This window comes from Sturnus vulgaris, chromosome 1 (assembly GCF_052056855.1).
Source record: "Sturnus vulgaris isolate bStuVul1 chromosome 1, bStuVul1.hap1, whole genome shotgun sequence".
NCBI classification, from domain to species: domain Eukaryota; kingdom Metazoa; phylum Chordata; class Aves; order Passeriformes; family Sturnidae; genus Sturnus; species Sturnus vulgaris.
Window position 1 is genome coordinate 137,733,007 of NC_142243.1, and position 26,180 is coordinate 137,759,186.

General features: G+C 37.6%; 1 protein-coding gene across 2 annotated transcripts in view; it reads left to right on the forward strand.

The window, feature by feature from the left end:
* The window catches only part of ZFPM2 (zinc finger protein, FOG family member 2), a 305,920-nt gene that overhangs the window by 137,958 nt on the left and 141,782 nt on the right, over positions 1-26,180 (forward strand). For both annotated transcript variants that reach the window (XM_014879306.2, XM_014879308.2), the window contains one exon: positions 10,247-10,365. In XM_014879306.2, coding sequence (XP_014734792.1) covers positions 10,247-10,365 — 119 coding nt within the window. The remainder of the gene's footprint in view (positions 1-10,246; positions 10,366-26,180) is intronic.

A 26,180-nucleotide genomic window follows, 5' to 3' on the forward strand; every position in this document is an offset into this window, starting at 1 on the left:
TTCGATGGTTACACCGACTACTGATAAATTTGAGTCTTTATTAAGGTTTTTGTCTTTTTATTTGTACTCAGAATTTTGTTGGAAACATTGAAAGGAAATAGGAAAATAATTTTAAAGCATCTGCTTCTTTTGCAAGACATTTGGGCAGTTTGGCTCACATACTTTTAGCTAGATATTGATGTCTAAGCAGTGGCTTCATAGCTCTGAGTATGCACATCTGATAGAAAGCAAATAACTTATCTGCTGTTACACAAATGAGAGATGAAAATAGATCCTTCTATCTCTAAGCATAAGTACTGTAAACTGAGAAGACACCACAGATACGGTCACAGATGATCTCATTGCTTTGCTTTTAGAGTTAAAAAGAATACTTTTCAAAACATTTTTGCTCATGCAATATATTTCGTTACATAAATATTACTACATCAGTCTTCATCCTTAGTTGCCTTCAGTAGCTCTTTATATTCACTGGCAACACAGGCTGCATTGATATTTTTCTTTTTTTTCCAAGTAAAAAATAAATCCAACAATATTGGGTAAACACTCAAATGTCTATGATTTATTTTATATAAATATCATATATGCTTGTGCAAATAATACTGTTGAAAATAAAATAAATTAAAAAAAAAAAAAGAGCATCTTCCAGCTAAAAGGATTCAAAAAATTTCTAGGGAAAGATTGGTGTAGGTGATGGTGAAATGTTTCATTTTTTCCCATGCAGAATAGCATGTATTTCAGAAAATACTTCAGTCTGAGTTATGTAAGCTATATTTTCATTTGTGCCCACTTTCTATTGTTTTACATACAGTGCTTCATAAAGTTCTAAGTGTATTTCAGCTATATGAAGCAAAGAAAAAGCAGACAGACTTAGAACTGAAATGATTTTGCATATATCAGGGTGAATCTGCACACAAAGGGACATTTATCAGGGTCTACTGTTCCTCTGCTGAGGAAGGGAGCATACCCATGAGTATCCATAAGCAGATGACGATCTTATCAAGAAAACCTTCTTCAGTAATATCGTCAGCCTGCTCTTGCCAAGTCTGGCATTTCAGTGTCCTGTGTATTCGAGATGGAGAGAAAGGGAGCACAGCTGTGCGAGCCACAAGCAGCTGGGATGAAGAACCTGCTCAGCCTACTGGGTGTGTGCAGTGTTACAGTATAATTGGGAATCTTGTTTGCCACTATGGACTGTCCACGTGAGAATGCAGTTTACAGTATTCCTCTCATAGAGAGCTGCAGGGAGGGCTCTTTAGCTGCACTGGTTGTCTGTGGGAATTTTCTTTTTCTGTATTTTTGCAAGTACTTCTTCTCCAGGCTTACCTCAACTCATAGAGGCAGTAACAAACGTTTTGAACTACGCACAGGTGGAAAAATATTGAGGAAAAAAACCCAAAAATTATTCTTTTATGAGATGTGGAGTTAGAAAACAGAGGGGTAAATTATCCTTGTAATTTGTAGACTTGAAAACTAAATATCTTCTTATTTCATTGCAGGATCGGGATTTTGCTATGATGGCTGGATTTATTTTGCCTCTATCTGTAGACTAGATGCTGATATAAACACAATATTTGCTATATTATGTGGAACATCACTCTGAAGCAAGTTAACAAACCTTTGGCATTGTTAGCATATCTTGAGTAAATGTATTTTTCTTTCTATTTCTGTCTCTTTTTTTTTCCTTTGAGCGTGTTTCTGTAAGTTGAGTGAAGCAGTCCAAATAAAGGAAAAGTCTGTAGAGCTGTGTAAGAATCTAAAAAGCTAATCAAAATCTAGCAACCATGTTCATTAGGTACTCCCTCCTTTCTGACTTCTGGGGGAAAAAACCCAGTACTTTTAGTTCATCTTAAACCTTAAAAATTATTTTGATGGCATATGTGATGAAAAAAATATTATTTAGTTTGCCATTTCCATTTCTTTAGTAGCTCAATAGCACACAATTTATGAGCTATTAATACTTCTTCAATTAATTGCCCTCCCTTCCAGTTCCCCCCAAATGTAGAAGTTGCATTGTTGTTTCAAATTGTTGCAGACTGTGTTCACCACCATCGGTCTTTTTTTCTAATCTGGGATGTGATCCTGTATTCCTACTAAATTCTGTAAATTACAAGAGTGTGAGGTACTATAAGAAGGTAATTTTTTTCTTTTGTATTTATTTTATGTAAGTAACTGAATACAAATGGAGTGCCAAAAATCTCAAATGCATTTACAAATAGAGAGTCTTTGAATTTGAAGTGCCATTCTCTTCTTTTGAAACTATAGTCTCTGAAAACTATGCTTGTGCTGCAAGACATAGTGCACCTTTGCATCAATAAAGTTAGCTCTGCATTTCAGCTGTAAATCTGAAGCAGTGTGTGTGCCCATACCCTCGGTCACCAGTTGGAGCCTGGTGTAAACTAAATAACCAGTAATGAAACTTCTTCTCAGAATAGTTTTATGGCACACATGGTGATCTGGCTACTTGGATGTAGAGAATGAGTTTGACCAAATGTCAGGTGAAATCACATCACTGGGTGCAGTGTAGGCACACTTCAGTTTTTCAGTTTAGCCAGGATTTAGCTGAGCAATGAGATATCAGAAAAGTATATTTTATTTTAGTGGTTTAGCTTACGAATTAAGCGCTGTAATAACACAGATGCCTTGGCTGAAAAAGAATAATAGTGTTTGCATTCTAATTCTAAATGGGAATTCATGCACTTCTCTCGTGTTTCAGATTTGGAGATAGATGTTTCTTCTCTCACTCTGGCAAGTCTTCTGCATCCCAATTTTCTTGAATATCTTATGATCCTCTTTTTCCAGGTGCTGTCTTTGCATCCTGATCAGACCCAACTTGAGTTTTCAAATGGCTATTTCCCTAGACTTACTCTCTCTTGCTTTGTTTCTCAAATTTCTTTCTGTCCCCAACACACCCTCCCCCCCCCCCCATCCTTCTGTGGTCTTTTTTTCTCTGAAAATCTTTGCCTAGGCTTTCCCTAGCCTCACTTTCACAATATTCGTTCCTTCCCTTTATTGCCTGCTGTAGGACAGCACTGTTGAAGATAAGGATAGCACCTGCACTCTCTGCCATTTGCAGTACTAGCAGCAGGTAGAAGAGATAAAGAAACTCTGCTTCTGACTTTCAGGGCTCTAAAGAAAGGTAGGGAGCAGCAAGTTTTTTTGTTACAGAAAACAGAGAAGCCTTTTCATTTGTCATCCTTACCTGGAGTGCACAGCTGCCCTGTGGGAGCATTGTCAAGATGCAGGAATGTTAGGCAGCTGAGTTAGGCGTGGAGCAGCTTGTGGCAGCTTCTCCTGCATGGTCTTTGCTATCTGGACCTGCTTCTCAGCAAAGGCAAAGGAGCTCAGTGGGTAGAGCCATAACTACTTGTTATTCTTGTTGTCTACTTCCCTCATGGCTAAGAGGTTTGGTTAACTCCATTCCTTATGTGGGATGTATACAGGAAGGATCAGGGCTGGGGGAAGGAGTTGCTTGTGGGTGGTAATAACTTCAGAAAAGAAAAAAAGAAGCCCTCCAACAGCTCAGTGGCAACAGAGTAGCAGCCCTCCCTCCAGGGTGACTCCAATCCAGAGCTGTTTTCTCAGTTTTCAGTCCTGAATCTGTTCCTTCTTCTATCTTTCTCGTCCTAGCACTGTCCTGGCCCATCTTTTGGGAAGCAAAATTAAGTTTTGCCTTTGCTTGTGGGCAGCCTACATAACCTCTGGTTTTGCCAAGACCATTGATCATGCCATTTGCATAGCAAATTAAATGACAAAATTTCTTTCAAAGACTAATTGTAATTTAGTCCATTACTGCTTGGACTCAGTGTGAATTTGTCTCATATGTATGTGTCTTTCTAGTAAGATAAGTACAATTTTTGTATCCCCCAGTAGGCTTGTAGTGCTGCAAATCAGACTGTACCTGACACCACCCAAGGCTTCTTGCTCTGGAGTCAGTGCACTGACTGCAGAATGGGTACAGTATTGTCCACTGTGAAGGTTAGGTAACATTATGTATTAAATCCCTGACAAACACAGTAATGTGAGGTGCTTTGCCATTTTCAGGGATTTTTAAATTGAAGGTTGTGAGACACTGGAACACATTGCCCAGAGATGTGGTGGATGTCCCATCCCAAAAACATTCAAGGTCAGGTTGAACAGGGCTGTGTATGACCTGATCTAGTCAAAGATGTTCCTGCTTGGTGAAGGAAGGTAGAAATAGATTACCTTTAAGGGTCCCTCCCAACCCTATTCCAAACACTATTCTATGATTCTATGAATTGTCTGTTACCCAACATTCTTCCACAATAGCAGAGGCAAGCATCTAAGGTCAGTACTGGAAGAGGATTTTCTCATTCATTCATTCATTCATTCACTTATTCCTTCATCATGAAGTGCCATAGCACAGCGTATTTTGGGTTACTGCCTCAGCCTCACAGTTATTTGTTTCAGGGTTTTGGACTATTGAATGAGTCCCATGGAAAGGGAATGTTACTGTTTGAGCATTTCCATTATGTTATCTTTTCCAGTGCAATTACCAGCTAATTCAAAGCTCTTTGTGTTAAGCTAATAGCTTTTGACTCTCTGCTGTCAGACACTCCTCTTTGTGCACTTTTCATACCGCTTACCAGTTCCCCTACCACTTACCTATGAAGAACATTTATTTTTTCTCTGAGTAGAGGCTCATCATAGACAAATCATTAAATGGAACATCAAAAAGATCCCATCTGTTAGAGTTGCATATGGGTAAGATCACAATTATCGAAAGCCTCTTTTTTTCCCCCATGCTTATCCGTACAATAAATGTAGTTGTCAGCAGGATAAGTTCACGCATCGGATAAGGTCACAATTTCATTTAGTGACAACTTCCAACAGCATGAACTTACAAGGTTCGATTTATTAAAGAGTCAGAAGGGATAAGATCACTGCATGGCCAGCCTGATTTATCAGGGTTTGACTGGAGTACTTGAATAGAGAATGTCGTATTTCAAGTTTATGTTCAAAACTGTAGTTTAGTGTGTGTTATGTCTCAGAGACTTGAAAATTGAGGGAGGAGAATTTACAGGAAGTATCTCAATAATGCAGTTTATATCTGCCAAGCAAATGTGTGAACCCTGAATATTGGTGCTACCTTATTAAGAATCACAGAAGTGGAAATGGGATAGTTCTCCACTATCAGTGTATTGCTGTGTGCAGATACACACATATTAGTTTGTTATAATGGAAGCAATCACCAGCCAAATATTAATTGCAGATTCTTCCTGTGCATATAGGATGGCAGGCAGATACTGGGTTCTGGGTTGGGCAGCACTTAAGAACTTCTGACAGTGTTTCTAACTAGCTCATTCTGACTCCAGAGCAGTCCTTGCTCGAAAATACAACATACACAATTTCTCTGCCATGCAAAAATACTCATTAGAGAGACAGGTGGTCGTGGACTAGAAATATGCAAAGAAGGAGCCATTTGCTTGTGGAAATTGGTAGAGCCCCATTATATCAAATGACCAATCTCTAATTATAGCAGAGGAAGAGCTTACTCATTGTTTTGAACCGACTCCACTTAGAAAGTTATTTTCAATTAAGAAAAAAAAAAAAAACAACAACCAAACAACTACTGCCCAAAGCTATCAGTGACTTGCTTAGAAGTGTTAAATGCATATGAATCTGGATACATTTATTTCTGAATGTAGTTCTCCTTATGTTCCACAAAAGTTGTTCATCATTCACCTTCAGATATATACTCCTTTGTTTCTTATTCCAGAATGTAGCTAGATGGATGAAAGCCAGTATTATTTTTTTTCAGAAATACTATATATAATTGAATTTTTCTGGTAGTCAGACTGTGGTCAAATTCCTGTTAAGGGCCAAAAGCTCTTGTTGGATTCCTGTGTACTCTATGTTTTGTGGAGAGTTTTTTTAAATTATTCTGATTGTGCTGTAAAAGAAGACAAAGCTAAACAGACTTCTCTACCTTCTGTTTAATGAAAGCCCTGTGTGGCATGCATGAAACAATATATAGATGTATGAAAAGAATCCTAAATTGAGTCCTTTCATTCTGGTTTTCTATCCACCAAGGTGGCCTAGTATCTTAAAAGCCATGGGATGTTTTATAGCTGTACTAGTGAGTCATGACTTGAGGCTTCTTTTGCAGTGCAGCTATCATAAGTCTTTGAGTAATCACAGACTTTAAAAGTATGCTACATCAACAAGATAAGAGAAACAGCCCACAGCACTAACAGCATTATCTTCTACCAAAATTGATTAGCCCATACTATGTGTCTCAAATATTTTGTATAAACTTACTCAGCAAGTTAGAAATAAGTATGTTCCTGAAGAACAAGCCGGGGAAAAAAAAAAAAACAAACAACCAAAAAACAAACAAACTAAAAAAAAACCCAGCCTAAAAACACTTGCTCCGTAGCAAGGAATGGGCAAGTAAATAACACTGCATGGAATGTCTCTTAAGTAATTTTTATACCTTACTCACAAAAACTAAAAGCAGAGCATCGCTTCCTCTCTACTTATATTTCTTATTGCCGTTTCTGTCATACTTCTTGCTGTCCTTTTCAGTAGGAGAGCTGACAAGTCTAGGATGAAGAGAATAAAACAACTTCTTTACTTTGCATGGGAATTATGAGTGTATTGCATATTTTATTCCAGGGGTAGGAAGGAGTTCTGTTACAATTTGCTGTTATGTGAAGGAACGTTGTATTCAGTACTGAGATGGTCTGTGGTGATTGCTGATTACTTGAAGCGCCTAACAGTGTTTGGCACAGAATTTTCTGCTTCCTTTGGGTTTGAGCATGGATTAAAGGAAGCTGCTGCAGTTTTTGATCCTTTCTTTTTTTTTTCCTCCCCACATGTTGGAATTTCCATGGACAAGTGTGTGTGAAGAGTCAGTACCAGCTGAGTCTTTACACTTACTGTGAGTGGTGATACAGCAACAAAGTCTCAGATCCTTTTCCTTCTCCTGATGTAATCTGTGAAGATTCTGAGCAGTTGTGCAGGGGATGGTAGCTGTAGAGAGCACTTCAGATTTACATCTGAACTTCCTCTGATGCTGAAGGGGAAAATCTTGTCTTGCTGACACATTTTTCAAACCCTTTTAATTAAGAGTCACAGGGTAAGGTTCTCATTTTCCAGCAAACACCCTTGAAGTCACACATTACTTAGGGTCACAGGTATGGCATTTAAACCAGCATCCCTGCGGGAAGTCAGCACTGAGCAGGGGACAGCCCTGGTTACATCAAGTGGGAGAGTGAACCCCTGTGTGCTGCAGTTGTGGTACCATTCACCAGACAGGAAATTTCAGAGGAGAAAAATGTAAATAAAAGCAGAAAAGTTGCAGGCAGTGTTATTTTTTTTTCCTGTAAAAAACCCAAAGATTTTCAGATGAAAAAATAAAATCTTCACGAAGGACTAAATTTTAAGGTGCTACACCTTGTATAAGCATAACCAGATTGTCTCATTTTGCCAAAAAATGCAAGCAGATTGTTCTTCCCAACTCTGACATTCACCCATAGTATTAAAATGGCTGCTGGTCATGGTGACCAGAGACAAATGTATGTTTTTTGGAGAACTGCAATGAAGAGAAACAGAAAGGTCTTGCAGCAATTTTTTTTTCCCCTGTCTGCAATCTACTTTTCTTCCATGGTGTTCTAAGTGAATGGGGAAACACAGCAGTTTCAGTACAAATCAGCATGTTGTTACCCCATAGGCAGTACATTTCAAAGTATTCATATATATTGAATATTGCCTGAACTACACCTTAGAAATGTAACAAAAGGGAATAAGAGAGAGAATCCATACTACATTTAATTATCAACATAAGGGAAAAATTATATTTGGAAAAAAATGCTTGTTCTTATGCTTGCCTCAAATCTGAACTACTTATCAGGTATAAGATTAATGTTATTAATTTTATTTAAAATATAATGTGTAATGATGTGTACCTTAAAACTTTGGTAGCTTTTTGGATATCACTGGTTGATCTGCCCTAAGTTTGTCGTTCTTAATCCATTAAAAGACAGGCCTGCTTGTAAATCCACAGGTACAGATAAGGAGTCACTGTTTGACTGTGTCTGAACCCTTTTCAAATGAAAAATGTCAGTGGCAGAAAGGGAGGCTGAATTATTTTTTAAAAGGGTTTTCAAAGATTCTCATGATTCCTCTGGTATCAGTTAAATGTGACATGTCCATAGACATGGCTGTTTTTTAGTGTGTAAAAGCAAGCAAATGCTGCAGTTTTCATCTCTGTGTAGAGAGAAAATGCTGCAGTATGGCTAAGTGATAAACATGTTACTTTGCAATTTCTCTCTTCCATAATTAACATATAAAGAGATTTTTTGAAGCTAATACAATTTGTAACAATATGACTGTGAGAAGGAAAAAAATGCTTTTATGGTTGTTTGGATGGGTTTTTTTTTTCTGTTTGGATGCATATATGTCACATGTGTAAATTAGATATAATTAATCCATAAGCTTTCCTGCTCACATACTGCCTTATAAAATGTCATAGCACTGGCATGATGAGGACTCACCCACATACGGAGAAGCTTTTGTAAACCGATACAGCTCTATTTCCTAGATTTGTTCCAGTTTGCAGGAAGGATCTGATGCACGATTTTACGTAGAGTAGTTTTGTAATCTGCAACACTCAGAGGTGAAATTTAGATTTCTGTGCTTGAAAATGGAAGCTGGAGCCAACTCTTCTATTTGGAAGATGGTCAAGATTAACCCCTGTGGACAAGGAAAAGCTTTGCAGCCTGACTGCAATGTAAATCCAGGCATCCAGGGGAATGTTTCGTTCAGGGAAGTCTGGGAGGCTGCCTGTGAGCCAGGAGGAGTTACTCACTTCCTTCAGCCCAAGGTTCATTTCACAACAACCACGAGTTCTAAATCTGGGATGAATTGACTCCTTGCACAGTTGGACTTTGCTCTGTTTGTGGAAAAGCACTGTCCTTATTTGGGGTGTAGTTGTTGAGGCGTGCTGATGCAAAAGACAGGAATCACTGTTGCATCTTTGGTATGGAAAGGGAGCAAGGGGCTTTAACAATCATAGAAAATAGATCATGAAAAATCATGGCTTCAGCAAAGTTGAGGTGAGCTCTGATGCTCCTGAGGACAACAGATTTTTTGCCTACCTGCAGGAAGGGCAAAGCTTGGAAGTGCAAGAGCATGGAAAAAGCAGTTAAATATCTAACAGGAAAAGTACAGACCAGCCAGTCCTTGTTCCATTCTATCCCCATGAAAGTCTGAAACCAGAATTTATTCAGAAAAGTGTTAGCAATTGTGTATGTAAATATAACTGTTGCTGCATTTTTAAACGAGACTTTTTTAATAAAAATAGTCATAGTGAAGACACTGCTTTCAAAGAAGAGTTGTCCAGACTATATTTTTAATCTTGAAATAAAGTAATAAAATATGGGGTAGGAAAGGTAGTGACTGATTTTTATTTTTCCCTCCATGAGAATGATCAATTATGTTATTCTTTCTCTTTACTAGAAAATCCAGAAAAGTTAAGGTGAGCTAAAGCAAAAATTTCTCCTTTAAGTGTTAATTTTGAAGTCTTTGCTTTCAAAAATATTTTTTTTTTAAAAAAGTATCACGCATTAGAAATCATTATGGACTGAAAAAAACATCATACAGCTTCCCTATTGCTTTTACTTATTTTGTCTTATAATATTAGGCTAACAATTTAAATAATTTTTTGTTTAATTCTGAAATGTTACTGCCTGTAAAATCTCAGTTCAAAATCCTTTTTGTAATTGCAGTAAATGCTTTTAGTAGTATCTTGGAGGTGTTGTGAATTTTTTATGGCTATATGCTCTTTTTCTAAAAATTTTAGTTGCTGCATGCTTCAAAATGTGATCTTGTGCAGCAAAATGCATCAAGGAGATTAATGCACCAGGTGTGGCTGTTACAGGACTCTCTCTTTTCAGCTGCCATTTCCCCCCTCCTCAGCACTTCTTAACAACTCTTATGGAATGCTATTCTGAATAAAACTGCTTTCAAACTCTAATGTGTGTGAAAAGATGCAAGAAAGGAATGGAACTTTCTGAACCAAATTTGAATATAATTATAAGGGAAAAAGGTTTGTTTTTCTTCTGCAGGATGACAAGATCAGTTGTTTCTCAGACAAGCATAATTAATTCTCATTATATTGGTCCTCAGAACGTTGTGCGTATAAAACCGACACAAAGGCAGAGGTGGTTGTTGTCACGGCATGAGTGAAAGTACTCTCAACACTGCTTGTTTTCTTTGTTTGCAGGAGAGTTGGAGGTGGTCCAGAAAGACGGGGAGCGCAAGATCCAGAGCCGGCAGCAGCTTCCGGTTGGAACAACATGGGGGCCTTTCACTGGGAAGATGGATCTGAATAATAACACCTTGGTATGTAGATGCTCCGAGAGCTTCTCTTTGTTATACTGTGTGTCATTCCTCAGGGAATAGCCTGAATTGCTCCTCAGAGGGAGCGTTTGAAAACAGGCATTGTTAGCTTTAACGGACAGTGGTATTTGGCTCTTTTCCAATTTGTTCATCTATGGCAACCATCCACATGAAGTTATTTGGAGCACAGGTTAATAGTGTTTAACTTGTTCTTTTACTGAAGGGAAATGTCACTTCCTTGTTTGCTGAACCAAGGTGTTGTGTTTCAGTAGTAATATCTGATTTTTTTCATGGCTTTTTAAATTTTTCATAGTATTAATTGCTGAATACTTAATTTATATTAAAGAAAGGTATCAAAAACAAATAACTATATTATTTTAGGATCAAATTAATTAAATATGCCTTAATGTAATTGAACATAGCAAAATCTTCCATCAAATTCACATTTTTTTTAAAAGCATCAAAAGACACCTGTCAGATAATATATTCTCAATTAGCCTCATTTTTTATTCTGATTGCAGAAAGTATGTGGACCATTTTACTTAAAAGTAATGCTTTGCTGATCTCACTTCAGTGCACTGAAAATCATGTCATTTCTAGGTCTTCATTTCATCTTTGTTTGTGTTGGTTTTAAGTCTGAGTTTCAATATTATTTGTGTATAGTTCAGATTAATTTTCTGAAAATATCAGGAAGGAAACAACTAATATCTCTAGAAGGGTTTAAACAGACTTGGAACATGCATTGCCCTGTGGGATACTTCTGAAGAGCCATTATCTGCAGCTGGATCACTGTTTGCTGTTACAGACCTTGCATTGAATGTATTAAGCATAAAGATGTGTGGGATGGTTTCACAGGAGGGGATTGCAGGTGTTTGGGGTGCACACATCTGCACTGCAAATGGAGAACCTGAGCTTCTCTAGCCCTGGGGATCATCCTGCATTTGGAGGACCTGAAGAGAGGGAGGAGCACTGTAGTGGCTGATTTGTCATATGGGACAGTGTGAGAGAGGGGTTATGTGGACAGGGGAGAAAAAGGGGGAAATGGAGTGTGTTCAACTAACTCCTCCCTGGAGAACCTTTGCCTCTATAATGGAGCTCTCTTTCTAAGGGTTGTGGGATAGGATGCATGTGACTTTCTGTAAATATGCATATTAAAATTTGAGTGAAGCATTATTCTGAGTACACAGTATAGTACAGTATAGATATAGTTCATAGTAGACATTTAAAATCTTACTGTTTTGTCCTCTTTAGCGTAATTTATTAATCAAATGGTGCTAAGAAATGTTACAGAAAGTGGCATGGAAACTTTGTCTAAGTTTTCAAGAGTTCAAGAGTATTCCCAATCCAGATCAGATTTCCCATTCAGGCACCTGAATAAAGAATAGATTTTCAGAAGTACTGCAGAGTCAAAGCATCTAAATGTTAGAAAGGAAAAACTGGAAAAGTTGAGCTTGTGTCATTTTCTCCATCAATTTAATTTTTATTTCTTCATCTATTTTATTATTGGCCTGTCATAATTCTCAAATTGTTTTTCATAAAATGTCGTATGTGACAATCACCTGTAATTCAAATTTTCTAAATCCCAGTATAACTAATTTCATCAGCTTTCACATAACAGAAACCTTAGTCCCGTTGTAGCTTGAGGTCTGTCCAGAATCCATAACATAGAGAAATGCTGGTTTGGCTTTATCCACTTTTACCACTTTATTGGGTGTATACAATATGAAGATAATGTTTAAGTATGGGAGCTGCTATTAATTGTCCCTTCTCTACAAAATTTATCTTTATCAGATATTCTTAGGATGCATTTGCAATATATCAGCAGCCAATTATAAAATCATATTGTATCTCTTTTTTCGTTGTTTGTTTAGTTGTTGTTGTTTTTGGTGGTTTTTGTTTGTTTGTTTGTTTGTTTGTCTGGTTTTTGTTTGGTTTTGGTTTGGTTTGGTTTGGTTTGGTTTGGTTTGGTTTGGTTTGGTTTTTTGGGGTTTTTTTGTGGCATTGTAGAATAACCACAATCCTAGAAGGACCTTGCTTTTCTCTTAATAGCATAGGAATGTTTTAAGGTCTGTTATTGCTATTTGAATTTGGACAAATACCACTTTTGCTATATCAAAAACATTTAGCTAAGATAGTTGGATTTTAATGAATTGAGCAGTATGCAGAATTGAATTTCAATTTTTTTATTGTAATGGGATAGAACAACTTTCTCAGTGTAGTTCACAGAGATGTGTGATGAAAAGCTTCAGGACTTCTTTGTCATTAAACTGTAAAGATACTTTTTTATTATTAAATTAAAAATCATATAGTCTATTAACACTTGAAAGATTTTACTTCTGTTTTGTCTACAAATATAGACACATTTGGAAATCTAAAAAAGTTCCTGTAAACAGAATTTTAGGCCTCAGAAATATTGTTTTGTCCCCTGAACAACTCCATCCCTTGAAAAAGTCAAAACTGAGCTGGGTATCATCTTGAGCAATCTGATTTAACTTCGAAGTTGCATCTGACTTTGAAGTTTGCCCTCTTTGAGCAGGACTTTGGACTGGACGACCTCCAGAGATCTCTTCCCACCTGAGTTATTTTCTGATGTTAAGTATTTTTTTCTTTCTCCCAAATATCAGATGTTTCCTCTAATACTACATTTGGTACTTTAAAATGCTCTGTGAAGAAATACAGACCTTTTGATGCAACTTTAATTTGCTGTTAAAGCAACAAAACTTCAGCATCAGCTTCTACATGGTTTTCTTTTATCTTTTTTTTCTCTTGAAATGATTCTGGGTTTTTTTTGGGGTTTTTTTTGACACATTTGATTACTTATCTCACTATTGTACATGTTCTCTGTTGCTCATCGGGGAGTTGGGATTTTTATTTAGGTTATTTATATCTGTTTTGGGAAGGTCGTTTGGGTAGAGCCTCACATCCCTAGAATTCAATCAATCTTTCACACGAGCAGCTGAAAACAGATTTATTTCTTTTCTGAATGAGAACCTCAAACATTGCACTGTTATAAACACCAAATTTTTGGAAAATAGTTTTAATGTGGATTATTTTGTATAGACAGGAAAGGAAAGAGAAATTCAGGGACCCCCAGGTGAGTAAATATCATAATTTTTGCAGCTGCTATCTTTATTGGGAAATAAGTTTGTGTCTGACTACAAGTATCTTACCTGACTGTACTGTTTAGTGTTTGCAATGTGACAGTGCCTCACAGGATTCATTCCGGCTGTAACAGTCAGAGCTGACTTATTCCCCTTGCACTCTGTACTGAATGCAGCCTGTACATGTAATATCCTGTTGAAATGCTTCTTGTTTCCAGCACTGCTGCATTGCTGAATATGGTCTTGCTGCTGTTGGCTCATGAGACGGAGCAAGCTAATTAATTCAGCACGGTATTTAATTGAGTCACCGTGCCAGATGTCAATTACATTTTAGATCTTTCAAGTTTCTGTCTTGAAATATGTTAGCAGTACACATCTCAGAGTAGTGGAAGATTGGGTACCTTGAACAAAAATTATATTAATGCTGTGCAAATTTGCAATAGGAATAGCAGGTGTTGGTATCCTCAACAGTGTTGCAGCACTGTTGGGAAATATGGTAGAGCAAGATCCACATCAGGACTGAAGAATACTCAAACTAAAGGTGGACTTGAGAGCTCAATGACTAATAAAGTTCTTAATTTTTCTCATCTAGGAGTTTAGCCAATAGTCATGAATTACATACAATTACATTACGAAATCATGTATGCTATTATTACCATTACTGTGGATGAAACAATCTGCATGCAGCCAGCAGAAAATCTTAAGACATTGTTTTTAGCAAGTGAGTTCTTGGATCTTAAAACTTGTCTAGGCATTAAAGTTTTATTTCAGTTTGACCTTAAGAACTTCTTATATAATTCTTAAATATTTGTAGATACCTATTATATTTAAAGTGATAGACGTCCTATTTAAATACTTTAAAATATCTATTCCTGTAATTTTGCCAAACTACTGAAATTACTCTGCTCTCAGCTGCGTGTATAATTTGTATCTATCAGCACAATTGGACTTGAAGTTTACTGCCTTCCATTTCCTTCTGCTACTTTCACTTTCCATCTACTGTACCATAATAGTTGGGTAGTCCCTAGAAAATTAAATGCATAGGAATACCTTTTCAAGCCTAGAAAATGAATATGTCTACATGTTCCCAGATTCTGCTTGAGATTTAATATAATCTCACTGTTTAGACAAACAGACCTGTGAAGAGTTTGAACAATACTACTGGCTGTCTACAGCTGGTGAGAACTCAGCTGTGGGATGCAAGACAACACAATTTGACCGAGAAGGCTCCAAATCTGTGTCTTGCTGCATCACAGAAACTTCAGTAGTTCATGGATACCCACAAATAGGTAGAAATATATTTTGATGCATCAGACTTCTAGTTTGTGATTCCAGTGTTTAACATGAAAACGGATTTTCACAAATGCCAAGTTTAATATGACCATGCAGGTGAAAAGAGCAGAAGATCTCCTAGACTGGACGTACAAATCACTGAAAGAACAGCTTCTGGGTGTAAGCAGATCTAAATTCATGGCACTAGCAACCTAGTTAAGAAAAAGCTGTTCACTTGCTTTTTTCAGCTGTAAATATTTTCCCTGTTTGAGGGGACAGCTTGATGGGAATGAGGCCCATGGAAACAAAAGCAGCCCTGAACCACGTAGCTCACGACGGATGTCGAACAGTGGTCGCTCCGGCAGTAGTGTGGAGGCATTCCAAGAGCCCTGTTCCCTTGGCTGCTGCCATCTAGTTTTTGGTGTTAATCTGTGCCCATGGCAGGGTTTTGTGAAGCAAAACAATCATCAGCTGTATTCAGCTCACCATTCTCATCCCCTAGTTGCAGGGAAGAGCGTGCGGGGCAGGCCTGTATGAGCCAGATAAGGAAAAGAGGATTCAATGTGGCTGTGAAGAGAATCCACAGGAGGAGAATGTGCAGAGTTGGGCCAGGCAAGCAGTGGGACACTGCAGGAACCCTTAAATGGATCTGGGAGGTTCAACACCAAAGAGACATTTCTGGAAGATACGCTCATGGAGCTGTTTGACTGGCTAGCATGTGAGGGACTGAGGAGCCAAGGTTCAAAATGCAGTAAAGTTATTCACTCACTTATCTCTGGCTGGTCACTTTGGGTCAGAAACCTCATGTCTGTGGTAGACAGTGACTTCTAATCTTCAGAGTTGCAGCACGAGGGTTTTCTGGGGACTTCTGTTGGAGATGCTGCATGGCTACTGAGAGGAAGGAGTCTGTCTGTAGTCAGGCTGTAGCCAGTCTTTAGCTTCTTTTTCTCTTATTCAAACATGGAAAGGGATAAGGTAGATTTTATCTTTAGATATTTAATTGCAAATGGAGTATTTAGCTCTTAATAGCACAGAGACATTTTTATATTTAATTACCAAAAATAGTGTGCTGAGTAACGAACCTTGATTCTCATCTTTGTTATGCTACTTTTATACCTTTAAATATTTCAAGTGACTACAAGAGCATTTCTTTCTCGTTTTTACTTCTGTTGCTGTCAATCTCTTCATGTTTTGAACAAGTTTAAGATCACTTCCTTCTGTCCCAAACATGACCAGACATTATTGTTGCAGCACTTAGAGGTGTTTTCCAACCTTAATGACTCTATGGTTCTAAGCAGCCCATCCTAACACATGCACAGCACGTCAGCATGTAGCTGTAGGGTGACATCATGTGCTGTCCTAAGATCAAGTCCAGCTTAATCCAGCAGCACTGTGTTCACCACTGAATCGTGTCCCCATGTAACACATTCAAAAGTCTTTTGAACACCTTGGGTTATTATGCCAAGATGTCCTCATGGCCATCCACAATGATTTTTGAGAACACATCACCTCACATTACTTCACCTTTTACCAAGTGTTCTCCCATTTATATAGACACGTAGTTTAGGAGAATGCAATGACGAAAGTTTGAAACTTTCATGCACAATTGTAGTTTAGATTTTATTTTTTTTAAAGAAGTTATTTCTGCTCTTTTATTTACATTTACACACATTTAAACCATGCTAATAATATGACTGCAATATGTGGTAAGGGTCTGAATAAACACCCTGCTTTGGAAAAATCAAAAAGCATTTTTTTCCAACTTGCAGAAGTAGTTTCCAGATCTCAGATAGGGGATGGAGAAACAAGGTAGAGTATAGGAGAACCTAAATCCTTATCTTCTGTCTAAATGCTATTAGTGCACTGGTGTTAGTACTGCACACCATATGATTCATTCTTCTTTTTTTTTTTTTTTCTTCATTTATGATTTGGTTATTTCCAGAATATCAACAGGGAATTTTTATACAAAATTGCTCTTGTTTTTTAACTTTGTTTCCTTAACTTTTTTGAGACTACACGTACCCATGGTTCATTTTGACACCTGTTTATGAAAACAGCAGAACTTTAACATTTCATTAAAACTATCACTGGTTATTTTGGAAGGTTTTTAACAATAATTCAGGTACTTGGTGTTTGCTGTGAGCATCTCCATTAAGCAGAATTTATCCTAATACTATTGTAATTAAGTAGTAGACTTTACCAATCATTCCCATTAAACGAACTCAGTTCGCTGGGAGAAAACTCAATAAACTATCTGTCCTATTTTGGCAAGCTTCATTTCGGGAGGGGATCCTTTTGAGAGTGGGAATGTACCCTGAGGCACATTGCCAGGCAGCTGCTGAGAGCAGAGCAAGGGGATGGTTCTGCAGAAGAGATGAGGCAAAGTCGGGAGCCTGGGACGGAAATAAAGGCAAGAAAATTTGGTCCAGGGCCTCCTAGACAGCAGTAGAGGGAGATGTTATCTCCAAGTGCCAGGCTCTTGCATTTTAGGATGTGGGGAAAAGAGAGAGAAGAAAATCTGCTTAATTAGAGAATCACTGCAATAAACTTGAGTAGCAGCATATTTTTGTCTTTTTACACTATGTCAAATCTTAATTGTCTTCTACCTAGTCTAATCTTCTCTGTACCACAGGCTTTAAGACTCAGGTGCTGATTTTCTTCTTGTTGATTTTGCTAAATTTATAACACAACTTTTAGAATGGGATGTAGTCTTCTTTAAAAACTTTATGTGAGAGAAATAATTTCTTTATCTCCATTTAAGGTGATTCATGTAGCTCACTGCACTACAATACCTGACAGGCACGAGTTCTATACCTGTGTTTAAGATGAGAAATTCAGTATTAAGTGTTTTCCTCTGAGGAAAATTTTTCAATTCATGCTTTTTATAATGACACTTCTTCTTATTTATGAAGCATACATATTATAGACTAGGCAGATCTAAAATGCCAGATTTAAATATTCAGCAGTTTTGGAAGTAATTTTCTTCTCACTAAATGTTAGCACTATCTTTTTTTATTCTGAAATAAAATTCAGTTTCCAAAATGTTACACGTAGTTTCACATTCATAGAACAAGCACGGGAAATTCTAGCTCCATCATTTGAAGTGGCACATAAGGCTATGAAGGTATTTGTGTCTATGAAGATATTTGCATTAAGACAAGAATTCAGTAATTACAACGGGCATGGACCTGAATGACTGGGAGGCTTGTGTTCTCTCTTTGACCATTTAAAAATAAAATGTCCTGGGAGCTCATGGATATCTTTTTGCCTACTACACATAAAGCTATGCTGCCCAAGGATAGTTAGCCTTAGGGTGCACTGGTAGTGGAAAAAACCGCTGAGATGCTATTGCCTGTGGAGCTGTGGTAGCATTTTGTTGCGCTCAGTATGTTGTCAAGATTTGCTGTCTGGACATACAAATGCATAAGATTATGAAAACATCAACAGATGCTTTCCATAGGACTTGTGGATGGGCAGTTGTTTGGAAGAAAAGTGTGCTGTAAGAGAAAATCCTGGTGTGAAAAGTCACATTTTGGTGGTATCAAAATTTGTTTGTTAATAAAAAATTCAGACATGATACCATATCATAGTAACAATAACTAGAGTTTGAATTATTGTCTGTCTTCATTAAATAAATAAATTACTTAAAGGAATGGTCCTGTGGTTTCAGTTAAGACAATGGCTGCTTACTGGTCACTTTCATACAGTGTGATGGAATGATCAAAATTCCAAAGATCACTTTCCTTTCCATCTGAATGTGCCTGGGAGAAGTAGCCTAAAAATTTTCAAGAAGGATGGAAATTAAAGTTATTTCTGGTTGTTTCATTGCCAGCCAAATTAACTGTGTTCTGTGAAAGTGTGGGTTTGAACATTTTGAGTAGAAAAAACCCTCTCAATATTTCTAGTAAGTATTGTAAGTACAGTATGTGTGAATATATAAATATATTAAAAATGGATATTTAAAAATAAATATGTAAAAAAATATAGTAACTATATATACTTACATATATATACACACACAATGTAAGTGATTGTGAGTATATAAAAATAGCATATTCTGGTCAGAAGGAGATATCAACTGTTACTAGGTACTAAATATCTGTTTTATTTTAAATACTTTAATTTTGCTGAACTCTCCTCATTCTTTTGCTGTAGCTCCTTTTCTAATGTTGTTGAAGTATCCCATGGCCAGTGGAAAAATTAGTCCTTTTCAAGATGCAGCAAATCCACTTTGCACTACTAAAGTATGGGCAAAGAAATTCAGAGCTTGGCCTGAGAAATTCAGCACTGAGTGAAGCTTATAAATGTCCTGAGCCTCATTTATCAAGCCTGGAGAACCAGTTCATCAGTCTAATCCCCTGGTGGCTCCTCAGACTCCAAGGAAGCTCAAAAGACAGTCAGCTCCAGCCATTAGGGCTCCAGAAAATAGAGCATGGGAGGCACCATCACTTGCTGTCCTTACCTTCCCTGGCAGCCCCAGACCTGCAGCAAGGACTGCACAGTTAGTAGATCTGAGTTAGACTGCACACCTGATGATGTTACTTATTTATAGGTTTATCTGTGTGTCCTGATATTCCATACATGGTAAATTGTAGGCATAGCCTCATTGGGGATTATATGGTTTCATATTGATATTGTTTCATTGGTTGTAGCACGGAGGGTGTCAATCTCTTTTTCCAGGTAACCAGCAGGAAATATCCTCTGGAATTGTCAGGACAAGAGGAAATATCCTCAAGATGCACCAGGGAAGGTTCAGACTGGGCATCAGAGGAATTTCTTTATGGAAAGGATTGTTAAACATTGGAACAATCTGCCCAGGGAGGTGGTGGAGTCACCATCCCTGGAGGTGCTCAGGGGAGTGACTGTATGTGGCACTGAGTTCCATGGTCTGGTTGACAAAGTGGTGATCAAGGAAAGGACTTGATTTGACTTGATGATCTCAGAGGACCTGTGATTCTGTAAGAATCATGTCCCATCTTAAATACCTTAAAATTCATTAATAAACTTTTGCCTCTTTTCTTTTTACTAATGCATTTTAATGTGTTTACAAAATGCTTCACAACTTTTGAATCATTAAATATAGTGTTTTGAGCTATTTAAACATATTTAGGAAGTAATTGAGTTTTGCATAGACAAATACTGTCCTTTTTGTGCTGTAAGGGAAGGAGAGCACTCTGAACATTACTGATGCATTTAGGAAAACCTACATAACATATGAGATATCATCAGTTTATGTAGATTATTCTCACTCTGAGAATATGTCCTATAATTTAAAATTCTTCCTGCCACAGATTAGCTTTTATATCTTGTTTTTGACATTTGATTTCATATCTGAAATGCATAGAAGACACTATTTTAAATAAAAGCTTTATATATGTTAGTAATTAGTATTAATGTATTTATTTAAAAGCATCTCACATTTTCCAAAATATTTATTTTTCTTTGAATCTTTCTTTTCTGCATGACAGTCTCTGATCTGAGGGATGAGTGGCCACTTTTTTTAAACAAGAAACTGGAACTCCTGCGATGTGTGAGGACATTAAAGACAAGTTTAGGGGAGCTGAGGGAGGTGTGCCTCGAAGCTGGGGAGGTGAGGAAGGATTCTTCCCTCTCTCCCCCTCCTGCAAGCTGTTGTCCTCACTTTTGGAAGAAAACTGGGGCAAATTAGCATAAAGGAAAGAGAGCAATAAAGCAGAAAACAATAGTAGATCCAAAATATCTTCATTCCTTCTTTTCTGCTTGTGTTGAAGCAGGTCTGGTTGTACTATTGCTAATTTTTAATTCTGCAGTGGACCTTATAGTACATCTTATTCTTACTGCGTTACTTTCAGTTTCTTCCTCTCGGATGCAGTTGCATTTACTACATTAAATATTGGATTTTGTTTATATTTGTTAAATTCCAGATCATATTCTTCTCTTTTGGGATCCAGTATTTTACTTTAGTCCTATTTCCCTTCTCACTATGGTCAATTCACTTCCTTCAAGTCCAAATACCATCTTAATCCTGCATGCATCTGTGGTGGAGGATTTTCCTTGCTTCTTGGATCCACCTGGATCACAAGCCATGGAATGACAAGAAGTATTGCAATAGGTGAACCTTCCAGACTCGGCAAGGTATAGGCAAGGGAGATTTAGGTTAGCTAGGAGAAAGAGCTTCCTAATGTTAATGAGAGTTAAAAGCTGGAGGAGATTCAGGAGGTTGCAGCAAATCTGTGGCTGGTGTGTTTCAGAACAGGCTGGACCAAGGCAACAGGAGTGGTGTAGGCACAGCTGAGCTGTGGCGTGGGGGAGGAAAAGGAGCAGATGACCCTGTGGCTTTTGGCAGCCTGATGCTGAGAAATGTCTGCAGCCAACTTCACTTGTTTGGCTGCCCAGAAATGCCTGCAGGTAGCTAAAATCTTTCAAGATTGGCTTTAAAAGGAGCAGAATGAGACACTGTGTTTTTGTAGAAGATGGCAGATGGGACATTACAGGAAGCTAGACAGTTGGTCACACCAGTAAAGGATACCGGTTTCAAAATCTAATTGAAATATAACAAGGGCTAGCTGAGAGATAAGGAACTAAGCTGCTATATTTCTTTGGCATGTCCCTTCTCAGTTGCCTGCATGTTTATTTTTCTTCTGAATATTCTCCCTTCCCACTCCAGTTTCTTGCTAACTAAAGTTAGAAATATAGCCAATAGAAAATCAATGTAGCTTCTTTAAAAAAATTACTTTCAGTTTTACTTAGGACATTGTTTCTAAGTTTTCTGTACTTTTTTAAAGGAAATCATTGTCTCAGGATGTAAGGATCATTGTCCCCAGTTTTTGTGCCATGCATTTGCAGAGTGAGAGCAATAGTATTGCATTTGCAGGATGCCAAGTGTGTGCACTTTGATCTGGTAGTACAGCATGCCTCAGGGAGTAAGCTGAATCTTGATTTTTATAGTCAGTCATTCACTATCAGGTACCAGAACCCCTATTAGACAGGCTGAAAAACAGAGAATACACCATGGGTTCGATATGGAAACATTTGCAAAGAGGCTCTTGGCATTACCAGCATCCTCAGAGCTCATTTTGTGCTTCTGTGCTAGTAAATCTCTTAGATGCATACAGAAGTGATACCTGTGTACAGTGAATGACTACATAGACACTGAATATTTTTGAAACCACTTTCCCCTGGGCCCCCACATTTAGCAGTGGAAAGTAAGACTAATATATATGTTTTGAAATTTGACCTCACGAATGTGACACCACTTGGTGTGGTTGTGACTCCTTAACATTCCTGGCATTCCCTGTCCCAAGCCCAGTTGTTAGCACTTGTTGCAGGGTTTAAGTGGCTTTGTAGTAGCACCTATTAGCTTGCTCTGGCCAGTAGCATACTTGGGACGAAATGGCCTTTCTGACCTTTAATAAGCATTTTCTTGTCAGTTATACCAAAGATACTTGACAATCTGTTTGTTCACTATTACTACCATAATTGAGAGGTCTCCTGAACTCCAGAAATGCAGTCATGACATTCTCATTGTTTTCTATTCTTCTTTGCTGCACTGTTGGAGCACAGCGTCATGCACTTGCAGCATCCCTTTGGGATAATTGCAAGAAGTAGGGAAGTAAAGGGTTTCACAGGGTGGAATTTGCTGCCATGACCCACTGCAGCCTGGTATTCAACCTCATGAGAGCTACAGTAGCACACTGCCTTGATATTCTCACTTTAAATCTGTATTGGGATAACAAAGATGGTTGAAGTTATTCTGTCAAGGCAACATAGAGCATGGGAAAATCTCTTCCAACTAGAGTGTTAGAGGTCGCAGTTGTATATCTGTAATTTTTAATCCAAGTGGTTTTCTGTTTCCATGTGTAGTGTTTGAAAAAAAATATATAAAGTAATGAAAGGGACTGCACAGTGATTGCAAATTTCCACCAGTGATTAATAGTGCACTTAGGACTTGATTTTGCCTAGCACTGAGCACTAGTGGGAGGAGCTGAGCACACCAAACTTCCATTCAAAGCAGTAGGGTGAGGTATGCTTAGCATTTTCCAGCACTGAATGCTGCAAGTACAGCCTCTCCATAGAAGATAAATATTTGTTATTTATATGACCTTGAAGATGGGACTGGTTTGATAGGGTTAAGGTCAATGAGTATATTATTTTTAGACAAGATACAGAATACTTGGATGGTTCTGCTTTATTTTAGTGTGTTAACATCTGGCAGCATTCTGTGTTCCATATGCTGCTGATTGTCCTGATACATTCATCTTCAGTGATTATCAAAAAGATTTCAGTGCTCTGGAGTTAATAACGCATTTGAGAAGACAAATACATGAAGATAAGTAGAAAAGCTGCCTGTAGGTTTCTGTGTAGAAGACCAATATTTTTGCAATCTTGGCAAGTACACTATTAATTCAGAAATGTTTTTTAAATTGACTTAATTAGCTAATTTCTGTAAGGGTGAAAAATAGTGTATTAGAATTCAATATTGTTGTCTCAATACACATAGAGAATATTGCTTCTTGGAATTCTGATTATGCCCTTTTAATTCTACATGTTGCAACATGGCTAATTTTTGATAATGACGAATAGTTAACGGGATTTTACATTTGCACCCTTTCCTCAAGTATTATTATTATATGGCTTGGGTCTGTGAAAGTTTAACTATGCTTCTGCTGTTTCATTACAATAAGCACAAATTATCAACTGACTTTTTTTTTCTTTTGTATTGGTGTTTTCAGTTTTCCTAGGTTGATAAAATTTTTTCCAGGGCTATAAATTATTATTTTCATTCTATGCTGTTTTGGCCTTACATACTAACAGCTTCAGGGGAGAAAGGCTTAAGAGTTTCACGTGGAATTTGCCACATCAAAGCACGTATTCCCTTTTACAGTACCACTTTCTTTCTGAGAATGCAGAAACCCTACCACAATCAGAACAAATGGTGAAGCAAAAATCTAACTAAGCCAGGTGTCTGACTACCTTGTCTCTTGTGGCTTTTGCCACAGCCCACACTTACATGAGAGGCTAGGCCATTGTGGGGCTGCCCAAATTCCTGCAAGGAATAGTTTAAGTAAGGAAACAGCTGTAGGGCTCAAAGTCTAGAGGAATGACCCTTTGCTTCCAACACCTCCTGTCAGACAGTTCCTTGCTGCTCTGGTCTCTGCTGGGAAGGGAGGGTGCTGTGAAATCAGCTGTGGCCATGGCTCTTGAGCCAAACCGTGGCACCAGGGTCTGCCAACACAACATGGCATGGGATGTCTGGTCTAAGTAGACATCAGGAAAGCAGCAGGAAGGCTAAAGTGGCAGTTTGCCACAAAACAGAAGGTACAGAACAAACTAAGGTAGCAATGTTGTTCCTCAATATTTCTCTCTTAATTCAATATGTATCATTTCAAAGAAAAAAAATAAAGGCAGCAATGTCTCTTGGGGCACATAACATAGCCAGACCCAGTATTCAGATAAAACTTGTTTTATTTAATCATGCACAAATTTGTTTAGATCTTAGCAGTGACCACTCTTCCTGTTGCCAATATCTATTAATGATAATTACTGCAAATACTATACTCACTCAGTGATAGCATCACATCATGGTGAGGAAGATTGTGATCTTATCTAAACCTATTCTGTTTAACTCTGACACTCCTTCTATTATAGTGGGGCCCTGATAAGATCATGCCTGTTAGGATCAGACATTAGTTGAAATCAATATTTGAAAATGTGCCTGTTTTTGCTTAATAGCAAAGTTAGTGTGAGGGTCATAGTGAGATCATTTGTTGGATGAGATTGTACAGCTTCATCTTGTAATGGAAATGTGTTCCTTGCTTCAGCTGCTGGTGAAAAGTAAAAACAAGGGCTCTTTGAAAGCTGTACAGCTTTGCTAATAATCACTGTGTGAGGAAGATACAATCATTATTATGATATTTAACATCTGTAGTGCTGCAGACTGTGGAGGTTTGAGTTGGGAACTAATGCTCCTTTTTGCTAGACTCTGGACCTGATATTAAAAAGACGGCTGCTAGCCTCAGCTAGCTTAGGTCTTGGTTTTAAAACACACATGAATGCAATGGCAACAAGTGAATGTAGAAGCCAAAAGCTAAAATGGCAATAATTAAGATTAGTATAGTAACAGTTATGTCACACTAAAGCAGCAGAAGTGAGTTTTTTAGAGATAGGGAACAAAAAAATGCAGGAAGTTTGCAGATGACTTCAGGGAATTCCTTCATATGCATTAATCTAGTGGAAGAAAATACAAATAAATTGGGAGTATTTATTTAGGTAGAAATTTTGAAACTTATTTTCTGATAAAGAAGGATATAATCTAGAGCAGTGATGATGAACCCTTTTAGAGCTTGCTGCCAAATTTATTTTAAAAAGCTCAGAAGCTCTTGTGCTGCCAACATTAATCTCCCTGTACCAAATTTGGCACCAGTGCCAGCTGTTTATAGTTACTGGTGGAGATGAATAATCAGAAAACATAAAGCACCATAATGCTGTTTTGCTGAAAAATATGGTTACTCTTAATGTAAGACTTTTCAAGATTTAGTCGAAGAAACCCAGAGCCCAGAGGGTATTGCATAGGATATATGAGACCTATAGTGCCCTTTTCTCCTTAAAGCCATTAATTTTTATTCTCCAGTAAATTTAAGAAAAGTACAACAGAATAGATAAAAAATGAAAAGTGAATAGTGAATGACCCGTTGTTTTGATGGCAAGACTGCAAAATGTGAATGATGCCTGTTCTGTGCCTAAGGTTGGCATCAAAGGGTCTCATGCACGGCTTCCAGTTCAGGGCATGTGCCCTGTGCACTAAACTGCTGTGGGGAGAAAGGCTCCAAGTGATACATTAACAGATTTGTTAAATTTTTCCAGTATAGAATTAAAAAAACCCCAAAAAATAAAACAAAAAAACCAACAAAAACCCCCCAAACAAACAAACAAACAAAAACCAACAAAAACCAACAAAAAACCAAACAAACAAACAAACAAACAAACAAACAAAAAAAGCCCCAAAAACACCCAAACAGAAATTTCCACATTTTTCCTGAAATTGAGGTCTGTTTGAACGCCCATCTCATTATTTAGATAAAATGCTAGTATTAGTGATGTGCTAAGACCTGGGCAGTGTTTACCAACCATTTCCATTTCAGTAATGACACTCCTCACCTACTGTGTCTGATCATAATCCCCAACTTCTTGAAGTTTGAGTTGGATTTCCTTTGCAGTTCTCAATTCAATAAAAATTCCTCACATTTGACGCACCAGTCACTAAATTTATCATTTTGTTTTCTGAAAGAGAGGAATATGCACATGACAGGAATGATAATTTTCACTAGACAAAGTAAGAAAGTTTTTAATTCAAAATAGAACATATATGGTATCATGATCTCTACTAATTATTTATGAATATGTCTTTACCAATATCACATATGTGCCAACTGGTAGTTATGAAGAGGTGTAACTTTAATTTATATT